This window comes from Aegilops tauschii, chromosome 5 (genome assembly GCF_002575655.3).
Source record: "Aegilops tauschii subsp. strangulata cultivar AL8/78 chromosome 5, Aet v6.0, whole genome shotgun sequence".
NCBI lineage: Eukaryota > Viridiplantae > Streptophyta > Magnoliopsida > Poales > Poaceae > Aegilops > Aegilops tauschii.
Window position 1 is genome coordinate 640,118 of NC_053039.3, and position 13,939 is coordinate 654,056.

The following is a 13,939-nucleotide window of genomic DNA, read 5'->3' on the forward strand; positions in this document are numbered from 1 at the left end:
TGTTCATCCAACCCCCCCCCCACCACAACGCACTGTTCATCCAGAGGCAGCATCAATCGACTTCAGTTAGTAGTAGTAGTGAAGGAATCGCTCGATCGGGTTCAGTTAACAGCCATCGATCGATCGCTTGGGTTCAGTAACGCGTAGCCTGCAGTGCAATCGCTCGGGTTCAGTTAGAGCCCAATGCCTCGCTCGGGTTCAGTTATAGCCCAACGCCTCGCACACACGCGCGTACGTGTACGAGAGAAGCGCGCATCGCTCGGCCCCCGATCACCCACCGTAACTGGGAACTCCCAAAAATTTTCCTCGCCCTCGCTTCTACCATGGTTTTTTCCGTCATGGACGACCCAAAGAATGTCTTGCAGCTGCGTCTCCGGCCCACCCAGGATGAAAAGCCCATTTCCTGTCATGATTTTTTGTCATAGAAGTAGGAGCCCACCACATCAATGATGATATCGGGTTTTGTCACAATTATCATCATAGAAGTGTCATAAGTATGACAGAATTTTTTTTCGTTCGACCCAAAATATCACGGATGTGTCTTTTTTGTAGTGGATGCTACGGTGATACGAGCTTTGAGGTCGTGGGATATGGGATCCAAGGGCATTTGAGTAGTTTTTGTACAAATTGTGTGCAATTCTCAAACTCATTAAGGTTTCCTGTAAAAAATATTAAGACATCCCGTGAGCTGCTATATCTCAGATCTACAAGCTCCAAGCAACTCGTATCAGCATATAGCATCTAAGGTGTGGGGGCACATGATATTTGTTGGGGAACGTAGTAATTTCAAAAAAATTCCTACGCACACGCAAGATCATGGTGATGCATAGCAATGAGAGGGGAGAGTGTTGTCCACGTACCCTCGTAGACCGACAGCGGAAGCGTTATCACAACGCGGTTGATGTAGTCGTACGTCTTCATGATCCGACCGATCAAGTACCGAACGTACGGCACCTCCAAGTTCTACACACGTTCAGCTCGATGACGTCCCTCGAACTCCGATCCAGCCGAGTGTTGAGGGAGAGTTTCGTCAGCACGACGGCATGGTGACGATGATGATGTTTCACCGACGCAGGGCTTCGCCTAAGCTCCGCGACGGCATTATCGAGGTGTAATCTGGTGGAGGGGGGCATCGCACACGGCTAAAATATCGTATATCAAAGTGTGTTCTTAGGTGCCCCCCTGCCCCCGTATATAAAGGAGCAAGGGGGAGGCCGGCTGCCCTAGGCGCGCCAAGGAGAGAGGGGGAGTCCTCCTCCTAGTAGGAGTAGGACTCCCCTTTCCTAGTCCTACTAGGAAAGAAAGGGGGGAAGGAAAGAGAGGGAGCGGGAGAGGGAAAGGGGGCTGCGCCCCCCTCTCCTAGTCCAACTAGGACTCCCCTTGGGAGGGGGTGTCACGACCGGTTTTGCAATAAAATACTTATTGAGAGACCAATCCCTTTTACGGACCAGCGAGGAAGAATTCCTTCTCACTGGTAGACAATATCTTGGTCACAGAAGAAAAATACCAGGAGTACTAAATATAATACAAGGTTGAGCAGAGACTACCCAACAATTTATTACATGCACGCCGCTAAAACAAGACGGCAGATAGGGTGGCAAACTACTAACTCACGATAATGACGGCGGTGGAAATATCATCGCGAAGCGAGTGATATGATTCCAGAAGACTACAACTCTTCGAGCGTCGGAGTGAGGCTCGAGAAGACTTATTGCGGGTGGTGGAAGCGTATACAATACAAGTGACCAATATCCGGGATCGTGCAGGACTGACTGGGACTCCTCTAGGCATCGGATGCGCTATCAAACTCTTCATCCAAGAGATTGCCTTCGTCAACATCTGGCCAAATCAACAAGCCAGGTGAGTACTATGAAAGTACTCGCAAGATAGCTCGGACATAAGGTATAACAAATGTAAACATGAAGCACATGAACAAGTTAACCAGTGCGATCAGACATAGAGATAATAAATACTGGGTGCAAAGCGAGGGTCTGAATGATGCCTCGAGCGGAAACTGCAAAATATTAATACGGGTACCAAACGAGTGTCTGAAAGACTCCTCGAGCGGAAAATGCGGAATAATAATATAGGTGCCAAACGAGTGTCTGAAAGACTCCACGAGCGGAAAATGCGGAATAATAATACAGGTGCCAAACGAGTGTCTGAAAGACTCCTCGAGCGGAAAATGCGGAATAATAATGCGGGTGCCAAACGAGTGTCTGAAAGACTCCTCGAGCGGAAAATGCGGAATAATAATACAGGTGCCAAACGAGTGTCTGAAAGACTCCTCGAGCGAAAAATGCGGAATAATAGTGCGGGTGCCAAACGAGTGTCTGAAAGACTCCTCGAGAGGAAAATGCAGAATAATAATGCCACAGTCGGGCATCGAGGCGACACAACATAAAGGGCTTATATTTAAAGTAAGAAACAAGTACACGCCACAGTCGGACGTCTGCGCGACGTCACATAAAGGGCTTATATCACAGCTCAATAATACAATCGTTCGGGAACATAAATTATCACAAGCATGCGACAAATATAAAGTTAGTCCATCCACAGGAATAACAATAAAACTAGATTTACCACTTGAGCTTGTTCACCGGGGACAAGTTTTTCACACGGATAGATATGGATATAATGTTTACACTACTTGATCATGGATACGATGATTTGGAAAGAATTGACTCTGCAGAGTTTGTACTTAACCACAGCCAACGGATTTCAGTAGTCACGGGGACTAGTTCCGTCTACGGTGTTTTGGAAGAAACACATCTAACCAGTACACACCCAATTCAACCATCCGAAACCAGGGATCACCCTCGGCATCGTTCAAGAAAAACCTTGAGACGGGGAGGCTACAACCTCGCGTAGCATGGGATCAAATTTCTATACGCGCGCTTTAAGGGGGTGCCCCCCCTCTCGGTCCCAACCGGAAACACCCATGCCCCCTGACCGGATGACTGGCTTTAATCCTGGGCCAAGGTACCATCATCCCGGCCTCTTTGTTTGGTGTGTACACGGAAAGAGGTTACCAACTTACTAAACCGCATCCTGGCAATGAGACATGTGGTAGCACGGAAGGGGGAAAGAACGATAACGTGGCTCCAACCATGTTAACGTCGGAGAAAGTTGGATGACGCAAGGCTGGTATGCTACAACAGTACCACCTTGCTGCCCTTCATGTCACCACATGATTTGGCCATCTCTCATCAGAGATCATCGCAACTTTGGAACATGCGGAAAAAGAACGATAACGTGGCTCCAACCATGTTAACGTCGGCGAAAGTCGGATGATGCAAGGCTGGTATGCTACAACAGTACCACCTTGCCGCCCTTCATGTCACCACATGATTAGGCCATCTCTCATCAGAGATCATCACGACTTTGGAATAACCGGGTAGTTGCCTTACCAGCAACGAGGTATTTACCGACACGCATATGCCACGCACAAACTCTCACGCAAACATGCAAAACACCTGTCATATCAAATGTTCAAAACATGCTTGCCTGGTTCGGAGAAGTCGGAGTCTAGCTCGGCGAAGTTCGCGGCTCCGTCACCTCTCCCGGAACCTACGGCAATCACGAAACGGGTACTAACGTGAAAACCAACACATGCACAGAAACTTTTCCAAATATTTTTCAAATAAATCCCATAAAAAACTAGACAAAATTTGAAGATTTTCAAAAAAGAATCACTCAAAAATACCTTTTTATTAAAAAGTTATAAAGGTTTCTGTCTAGGGACTTATCTGTAATGAAACAGAAAAGTTCCAGGGTTTTAACTGAGAAAACAGAAAACGCTTCGGTTGGGAATGCGCAAGCGCAAAGGAGAAAATGTATTTGCCCGAAGGCGCCAACAGAAAACGGTTCGAAGGAGAATAGAATAGAGGCTTACAGGCGGGGTCCACCTGTCAGGTTTAAAAAGCTCGCCGGCGCCCGAAGACTGCGGTGGACGCCGGCGTCGAACCACGGCGAGTTAGGAGAAACGGAGGGTACCAAGAGCTTCAGCGTCTTCTTCCGCGTCGGTGGGTGGTGGACTCGTCCAACGGGGAGAACCACGTCGACGGCGACACTATCTGCAGCGGACGGCGGCTCGGGTGAGGATGGGGAACTCCGGTGGAGGGCTGCAAACTACGAATTTAGGCGCGGGTCAGAACGAAGGATGCAAGGTGAAGCTACTGGCAAGAGAATGGAGGCGGAGGAGCACACACGGGGGCGAATCGGGCTGGATCCCGTGGCGGGTCGCGGCGGCCGGAGTCGAGGAAGGAGGCCTCCTCGGGGCTCCTCCAGTGGCTAGGCGTGCTCTAGGGGGAGTGCAGGGATGGTGGGTGCTCGAGTTGAAGCTTGGGGCCTCTATTTATAGGCAGATCGACGGGGTGGCCGTGAACGGAGAATCTCCGGCGAGCGATTACGGCGGAGAAGTGGATTGGCAGGTGGTTTGAGCGGCCAGGCAGCATCAGTGGAGGTTACTGGAGTCGTTTCACAGCTAAACGGAGATGGTCTTGGCGTAATGGCGTCGGTCCACGGTGAGGTGACCGCACGGGCTCAACGGCGGCAAAGAGCGCGCTCCGTGCCCTGCGGTTCACGACGAGAGCGGCAGCACATTCGGGGGAGTGGAAGGCCACGCGGCGAGCTCCGGTGGTTTGGGCGGCGCTGGGTGGCTTCGTCGGCGCCGTGTCTCCCGCTGGCGTCCGCAAAGCCGCCGCCGGCGTCGGTCACGGGGTGGCGCACCTTCTGCTGCTCATCGCCGATGCCCGCAAGGCGCCAGGCGTTTGTGCAGTGCAGGAACAAGGGGGAGGGGACGAGGAGCAAGGCGACGCGGTGGCACTGGCGAGATCGACGTCCTTCTCTGAAGAAAACGACAGCAAGCCACTGACTGAATCTCTGAATTTTTCTGAACTTGATACAGACAGTGCACTGCAGGTGTTCGACAGGAGGATTTTGCAATGAGATAAAATTTTCTGGAGCTGTAACTTGGTGAGGTGACCACTCAATGCACCCAGAGGCTGCCTGATTTTACTTGGAATTTTTCGAGAAGGTTTTCAATGAATTTCACCAAATTTGGCAAATCTGGTCCAAACTTGCAGCAGGTGTAGTTTGAAAATTTTGAACAGAAGACCAGTGGATCTTCATGGTTCTAGGTTGAGGGTTCAAAGGACTAGGAGGGGAAAAAGGTTTGGGGGCAAAAATCAAGACAGAAAGTGGAGTTCCTTTGTAAATCCCCAAGTGCTAGAAAAGGAGGCAGAAAAATTATTTGAATAGAATTTAAATGGAAATAATCACATGGGGAGGTTCAACTTGCTGGATTTGATGAAATTCATGATCCAAAGGTGAGGGAGGAGTTAGGAGAGAGCATTTGCACTAGGGCCAAGGTAAGAGAGAAAAGTTGAAAGTGGCAAAGGAGTTTTCCAAAAGCCATAGTGCATTTCCAAGAAGATTTTCAAAAGTTATTTTCCCCAAATGAAAAACATTTTGTCTTGAGTCCAAATGAAAAGCAAGAACCTCCAAGACCAAAGACAGATCTTGGGTGGGTCTGAATAAAACTTGTGCCATAAAGAAAAATATTTGAGAGTGAGAGTTCTCTTGAAGAAAAATTTTGATCAGTCCCCTCAAGTCAAATAAAAACCTTTTGAAAAATCCAAATAAAAACTTGGGTGTCACAACACCTACCCCCTTAGGAAAAATCTCGTCCTCGAGATTTCTGCTGATCCTCAAATAGATATGGATACTCTGCCCGGAGGAAATCTTCCCTTTCCCATGTGGCTTCATCCTCAGTGTGGTTGCTCCACTGAACCCTGAAAAATCTTGTCGTTTTCTGACGGGTCCTCCGTTCAGACTCTTCTAAAATCTTTACCGGCCATTCTCTGTAGGTGAGATCTGGTTGCATATCAATGTTCTCATGAGGTACATGTTTCTCCGGGTTACTCACGCATTTCCTCAACTGCGAGACGTGGAATACGTCATGGACGTCTGACAGCTCCTTGGGTAGGTCTAGTTGGTAGGCTACCGTGCCTCTTCGTGCCTTTACACAAAATGGTCCAATAAATATTGGGGCTAGCTTCCCCTTAATTTTGAACCGTTGTAGACCCCTCATAGGAGATACTCGGAGGTATACGGAATCACCGGGTTCAAAGCTGACCTCACGGTGCTTCTGATCATAGTAGCTCTTTTGGCGGCTCTGTGCCGTCCTGAGTCTGTCCCTGATTTGTTTAACTTTCTCCTCGACCTCTTTAAGCATGTCTGGGCTGAAGATACGGCTGTCACCTGTTTCTGACCAATTCAGTGGGGTACGACACCTTCGTCCGTACAATGCTTCAAAGGGTGCCATTTGCAAGCTGGCTTGATAACTGTTGTTGTAAGCAAATTCGGCATACGGCAAACTCTCTTCCCAACTGGATCCATAGGTGAGCACACAGGCTCTCAGCATATCCTCTAGGATCTGGTTCACACGTTCCGTCTGTCCATCAGTCTGAGGGTGGTATGCTGTACTGAAAGCTAGTTGCGTGCCCAGAGCTTGTTGTAGGTGATTCCAAAATTTGGAGACAAAGTGGGTGCCTCGGTCTGATATTATAGTCTTTGGGACTCCGTGCAAGCAAACTATACGAGAGAGATAAAGCTTTGCCAGTCTTTGTGTGGAGTAGGTAGTCTTCACGGGAATGAAATGAGCAACCTTGGTTAGTCGGTCTGTGATAACTCAGATGGCGTCATTCCCACGTTGTGATCGGGGTAGTCCAACGATGAAATCCATTCCTATTTCATCCCATTTCCACTCCGGTATCCTGTTTGGCTAGAGTAGCCCTGCTGGCTTTTGATGCTCGGCCTTGATGCGCTGACATGAATCGCAACAAGCAATGAATGTGGCTATATCTCTTTTCATACCGTGCCACCAAAACCTTTCCTGAATGTCCTTGTACATTTTGGTTCCTCCAGGATGAATCGAGTATGGAGCGGTGTGGCTTTCCGTCAAGATCTGTTGCTTGAGTTCCTCCATGTTAGGTACGCAAAGTCTGTCTCGGTACCATAATGTTCCTTCACTGTCGGTGATGAAATCGGAAGTCTTACGAAGATTCATGTTCTTCTTTATGCCTTCGATGCTGGGATGTCCCTGTTGAGCCTTCTTGATTTGTTCCACCAGGGTGGGTTGTATCTCCAGGTTCGATACGGTGCCCTCGGAGACTAACATCATGTTGAGCCTAGCGAACTCTCGCTGAAACTCAGGCCTCAAATTTTGCTGACCGTCACTGTCCGGGCTGGGGTTTCGACTAAGGGCATCGGCTACTACATTTGCTTTCCCTGGGTGGTAGTGAATGCCGACGTCATAGTCTTTGACCAGTTCCAACCAGCGTCGTTGGCGTAAATTCAGCTCTGGCTGTGTGAAAATATATTTGAGGCTCTTATGGTCTGTATATATTTCACAGCGATTTCCCAACAGAAAGTGCCTCCACTCCTTGAGTGCATGTATGACTGCTGCTAGCTCCAAGTCATGTGTTGGGTAATTTTCCTCATGTTTTCGTAGCTGCCTGGAGGCATATGCGACAACCTTGCCATCCTGCATTAGTACGCATCCGAGTCCTTTTCGGGATGCGTCACAATACACCTCAAAGCTCTTGTGTATGTCTGGCACAGTTAAGACCGGTGCGGTTGTCAGCTTCTTCTTGAGTTCTTGGAAGCTCTGCTCGCATGCTTCCGTCCATACAAATTTCTTGTCCTTCTTGAGTAGCTGGGTCATAGGCTTCGCCACAGTGGAGAATCCTTCAATAAATCTCCTGTAATATCCGACACTTCCTAGGAAACTCCGCACATCTGTGACGTTGGCGGGCGGCTTCCAGTCCAGTATGGCCTTGACCTTTTCTGGGTCTACGGCCACGCCTTCTTGGTTCAGTATATGGCCTAAGAAACCAACTTGTCTTAGCCAAAATTCGCATTTGCTAAACTTGGCGTACAACTGATGCTTCCTTAATTCTCCCAAAACAATTCTGAGGTGCTCAGCATGCTCTTCTGGTGTCCTTGAGTAAACCAGAATATCGTCAATGAATACCACCACAAATTTGTCCATGAATTTCATGAATACTTTGTTCATGAGGTGGACGAAATATGCGGGGGCGTTCGTTAGTCCAAAAGGCATCACTGTGAACTCGTATAACCCATATCTGGAAGTGAATGCTGTCTTGGGGATATCCTCTGTCCGTACCTTCAGTTGATGGTATCCCGATCTCAAATCAATCTTTGAAAATACCTTAGCTTGTGCGAGCTGGTCAAACAAATCATTTATCCGTGGCATCGTTTATTTGTTTTTGATGGTGACCATATTGAGGGCTCGATAGTCTATACACAGCCTCAGTGTCCCATCTTTCTTTTTGGCGAACAACACAGGCGAACCCCAAGGTGAGGAGCTGGCTCGAATAAATCCTTTGTCCAACAATTCCTTTATCTGCTTCTTCAACTCCACCAATTCTGAGGGTGCCATTCTATACGGCTTCTCATCGATGGGAGCGGTGCCAGGTGCTAGTTCGATGCTGAATTCGATCTCTCGGTCTGGTGGCATGCCTGGTAGTTCTTCAGGGAACACATCAGGAAACTCGCATACCACTGGAACCTTTCTCAGTTCTGCAATGCCCATTTTGTTCAGTTTTGGTTTCTGTGATCGTGGCCTTTCTTGAGCGGAGACTCTTATTGTCTTGCCGTGATGGTGTGTGAGAATCACTGTCCGATTGAAACAGTCGATGAATCCTTTGTTGGTGGTCAACCAGTCCATCCCTAAAATGACATCCAGTCCTTTACTTTCCAACACGATGAGATTCGCGTGGAATTGTAGCCCTTCGAACTCAATGACCACTCCTTGGCAGTAACCTTGAGCGATTTGCTTATTTCCGGGGGACTTGATGATCATAGATTTTTCCAAGGGAAGTATCGGAAAACCATGTTGCGGAACAAAACTCTTCGAAACGAACGAATGGGAAGCTCCAGAATCAAACAAAACCGTGGCAGGTACTGTGTTGACAGGGAACGTACCGAGCACGATGTCTGGGGCATTCTGCGCTTCTTCCCTAATCACATGGTTCAGGTGACCCTTCCTGTGGTTGTTGCTGGGGTTGAAGTTGTTGCGCTTGGGGGCAGGATTGTTTCCACCATTGTTCGGCTTGGGTGCCGAGTCTCTTGGCTTCGGGCACTGTTTAGCATAATGCCCTTGCTGACCACAAGCATAACAGGTGACCCCTGGACGGTATGTGAACTCCTTGTCCCTGGCATGAAACTGTCCGATGGGCCTCGGCTCGGTAGTCGTGGATCTCCTTGCGTCTGTCCTTGGGACCTCAGTCTTGCCTCGGTTGCTGCGGGCAAGAGTCGTCTTGTCCCTCTTCCGCTTACGGATATCTTCCAGACTACGGCGCTCATTCTCCAAGGTGATGGCCTTGTCCACCAGCGTCTTAAAATCCGGAAAGGTGTGCACAATCAGTTGGCATCTCAGTCCTGGTGCCAGGCCATCCAAGAATTTTTCCGTCTTCTTGCTTTCTGTCATGTGCTCGTCGTAGGCATAACGAGACAGCTGGGTGAACTGACCATTGTACTCTGTCACTGACATGCCTCTTTGCTTCAGGTCATCAAACTCTCTCTTCTTGATCTTTAGGATGCTCCTGGGGATGTGTGCCCCACGGAAGCCTTCCTTGAACTCTTCCCAGGTGATGTTGTGTTCCCTGGGGTGCATGTGTAGGAAGTTTTCCCACCATGCTGCGGCTGCTCCAGTAAGATAGTGTGGTGCATAAAGCACCTTCTCATGATCTGAGCACTGAGCAATAATCAGTTTCCTTTCAATCTCACGAAGCCAATCATCGGCTTCCAGCGGCCTATCGGTGTGAGCAAAAGTTGAGGGGCGAGTCTTCTGTAACTCGGATAACTTGGAATGTGGTTGATAGGGTTCACGGTGGTTTCCCATGTTGATGACATGGTTCATCATCTCTTGGTGTTGTTGCTGGCTTTGCTCAAAGAGACGGCATACTTGAGACAGTGCTGCTTCGCTGTCCTGTTGGCTGGACTGACCCTGAGTGAAATTGTTGCTGGTCTGTGTCCCGTAAACCTCTTCTGGCTGATTGGGCATGGAGCGAGTCCATGGGCGAGACATTTTTCCAGTCTGGGGTATTATTTGCAAAGCCCATGAGAAAAAACTGTGTAGCACAAGAAAAAAAAATCTTGCAAAGGCAACAATTAAAAGGTTTCAAGGTCTTCAAAGAAACACAAATGATTTTTCATGGAGAAGAAGTGTTTTACCATAAAACTTACATGCGAAAAGCAACCACATGATACAGCACTCAGGATGCGCGTACACAATCCTGACATGTTATTTAAAACTAGCGTACTACTCCGGAAGGCAGCAAACACACCAATACAAACTAGCGTACAGATAAAACAGCACATCATACAGGCAGGCATAACACGCGGCTACTCGGTGCTCTCAGTCGGAGATGGTGAAGATCTCCTTCCCCTTGCCGATGGCAAGGCTCAGCGGTCCAGGAGAGTCAACCTCCACCTCCTCTCTAGCTGGCTCCTGGCGCGTAACGCTGCGCTGCGGTGATGGTGCGGGGGCGACTGGTGGTAGAGCGCGTGCGGCAAGCGGTGCGGCTCTGACTGGAGTAGGAGCGATGACTCGGTCGAACTCCTCAGTGGTAGGTAGACGGCGAGCAGTGGCCAAAACGGCCGGTGCATACGAGGCTGAAGACGAGACGAATGTCAGAGGCGGCGCCGTGTGGAGAAGCTCCTTCCTGCTGGCAGGACCGCCCCGGACTAAGTCCATGCGGGCAGCCACAAGATCATCTACGAGGTTGTCGAAAGACTCCTCCAGAGCCTTGAGATACTCCACAACCATCTCGATGGCTTCAACTCTTTCTCCCCAATGGCAGGCGAACGCATAGTGGCTGGTGTAGGGCACATGGCATGGGAGGTAGCGGTAGCGACGAGTCTTCATCGTAGGAAGGATGTCCCGAAGGCGAGCTATCGCCTCGCGGGCAGCCATCTGCATGGCATGCCTCTCCGTAGGCATGGCCCTTCCCACAAAATGGAAGTGGCGAGCAGCAGATCGTCCTCCCTTGAACTGCACCACGGCTTGGTGCATAGACACTTCGTCACTGAGCTTGTGTTGGTAGAGTGTGAACTCCGGGCGACCTGCAAGCCCGATCGCGAGCTTGGTGATGGAGACGAGGAGCTTGACAAACCCCTCGGGCACGATGGTGAACACTCGGTTCTCACAGCTGCTGCCAGCCATCTACAAAAGTAGGCAAAAATTCTGAGTAGTCATGTCATAAATTTATGATGACCAACAAAAAATGGCTACAATTGCAAAATGCTGAAAAAGCACAAAAGACGCTAATAACCGATTAGCGATCGCACCTAGTGGCTTCCTACAGTCAGCCTGGCTCTGATACCAAGCTTGTCACGACCGGTTTTTCAATAAAATACTTATTGAGAGACCAATCCCTTTTACGGACCAGCGAGGAAGAATTCCTTCTCACTGGTAGACAATATCTTGGTCACAGAAGAAAAATACCAGGAGTACTAAATATAATACAAGGTTGAGCAGAGACTGCCCAACAATTTATTACATGCACGCCGCTAAAACAAGACGGCGGATAGGGTGGCAAACTACTAACTCACGATAATGACGGCGGTGGAAATATCATCGCGAAGCGAGTGATATGATTCCAGAAGACTACAACTCTTCGAGCGTCGGAGTGAGGCTCGAGAAGACTTATTGCGGGTGGCGGAAGCGTATACAATACAAGTGACCAAATATCCGGGATCGCGCAGGACTGACTGGGACTCCTCTAGGCATCAAACGCGCTATCAAACTCTTCATCCAAGAGATCGCCTTCGTCAACATCTGGCCAAATCAACAAGCCAGGTGAGTACTATGAAAGTACTCGCAAGACAGTTCGGACATAAGGTATAACAAATGTAAACATGAAGCACATGAACAAGTTAACCAGTGCGATCAGACATAGAGATAATAAATACTGGGTGCCAAGCGAGGGTCTGAATGACGCCTCGAGCGGAAACTGCAGAATATTAATACGGGTACCAAACGAGTGTCTGAAAGACTCCTCGAGCGGAAAATGCGGAATAATAATACAGGTGCCAAACGAGTGTCTGAAAGACTCCTCGAGCGGAAAATGCGGAATAATAATACAGGTGCCAAACGAGTGTCTGAAAGACTCCTCGAGCGGAAAATGCGGAATAATAATGCGGGTGCCAAATGAGTGTCTGAAAGACTCCTCGAGCGGAAAATGCGGAATAATAATACAGGTGCCAAACGAGTGTCTGAAAGACTCCTCGAGCGGAAAATGCGGAATAATAGTGCGGGTGCCAAACGAGTGTCTGAAAGACTCCTCGAGAGGAAAATGCAGAATAATAATGCCACAGTCGGGCGTCGAGGCGACACCACATAAAGGGCTTATATTTAAAGTAAGAAACAAGTACACACCACAGTCGGACGTCTGCGCGACGTCACATAAAGGGCTTATATCACAGCTCAATAATACAATCGTTTGGGAACATAAATTATCACTAGCATGCGACAAATATAAAGTTAGTCCATCCACAGGAATAACAATAAAACTGGATTTACCACTTGAGCTTGTTCACCGCGGACAAGTTTTTCACACGGATAGATATGGATATAATGTTTACACTACTTGATCATGGATACGATGATTTGGAAAGAATTGACTCTGCAGAGTTTGTACTTAACCACAGCCAACGGATTTCAGTAGTCATGGGGACTAGTTCCGTCTACGGTGTTTTGGAAGAAACACATCTAACCAGTACACACCCAATTCAACCATCCGAAACCAGGGACCACCCTCGGCATCGTTCAAGAAAAACCTTGAGACGGGGAGGCTACAACCTCGCGTAGCATGGGATCAAATTTCTATACGCGCGCTTTAAGGGGGTGCCCCCCCTCTCGGTCCCAACCGGAAACACCCATGCCCCCTGACCGGATGACTGGCTTTAATCCTGGGCCAAGGTACCATCATCCCGGCCTCTTTGTTTGGTGTGTACACGGAAAGAGGTTACCAACTTACTAAACCGCATCCTGGCAATGAGACATGTGGTAGCACGGAAGGGGGAAAGAACGATAACGTGGCTCCAACCATGTTAACGTCGGAGAAAGTTGGATGACGCAAGGCTGGTATGCTACAACAGTACCACCTTGCTGCCCTTCATGTCACCACATGATTTGGCCATCTCTCATCAGAGATCATCGCAACTTTGGAACATGCAGAAAAAGAACGATAACGTGGCTCCAACCATGTTAACGTCGGCGAAAGTCGGATGACGCAAGGCTGGTATGCTACAACAGTACCACCTTGCCGCCCTTCATGTCACCACATGATTAGGCCATCTCTCATCAGAGATCATCACGACTTTGGAATAACCGGGTAGTTGCCTTACCAGCAACGAGGTATTTACCGACACTCATATGCCACGCACAAACTCTCACGCAAACATGCAAAACACCTGTCATATCAAATGTTCAAAACATGCTTGCCTGGTTCGGAGAAGTCGGAGTCTAGCTCGGCGAAGTTCGCGGCTCCGTCACCTCTCCCGGAACCTACGGCAATCACGAAACGGGTACTAACGTGAAAACCAACAAATGCACAGAAACTTTTCCAAATATTTTTCAAATAAATCCCATAAAAACTAGACAAAATTCGAAGATTGTCAGAAAAAGAATCACTCAAAAATACCTTTTTATTAATAAGTTATAAAGGTTTCTGTCCAGGGACTTATCTGTAATGAAACAGAAAAGTTCCAGGGTTTTAACTGAGAAAACAGAAAACGCTTCGGTTGGGAATGCGCAAGCGCAAAGGAGAAAACGTATTTGCCCGAAGGCGCCAACGGAAAACGGTTCGAAGGAGAATAGAATAGAGGCTGACAGGCGGGGTCCACC

The 13,939-nt window shown here is 48.6% G+C and overlaps 1 protein-coding gene across 1 annotated transcript in view; it reads right to left on the reverse strand.

The window, feature by feature from the left end:
- The window catches only part of LOC141022234 (uncharacterized), a 65,283-nt gene extending 56,663 nt beyond the window's left edge, over nucleotides 1-8,620 (reverse strand). The window contains exons 1-2 of the mRNA XM_073498556.1: nucleotides 8,399-8,620; nucleotides 7,237-8,179 (exon numbers count right to left, since the gene is read on the reverse strand). Of these exons, the coding sequence (XP_073354657.1) occupies nucleotides 7,237-8,179; nucleotides 8,399-8,620 (1,165 nt within the window). The remainder of the gene's footprint in view (nucleotides 1-7,236; nucleotides 8,180-8,398) is intronic.
- Nucleotides 8,621-13,939: the final 5,319 nt, after the last annotated feature.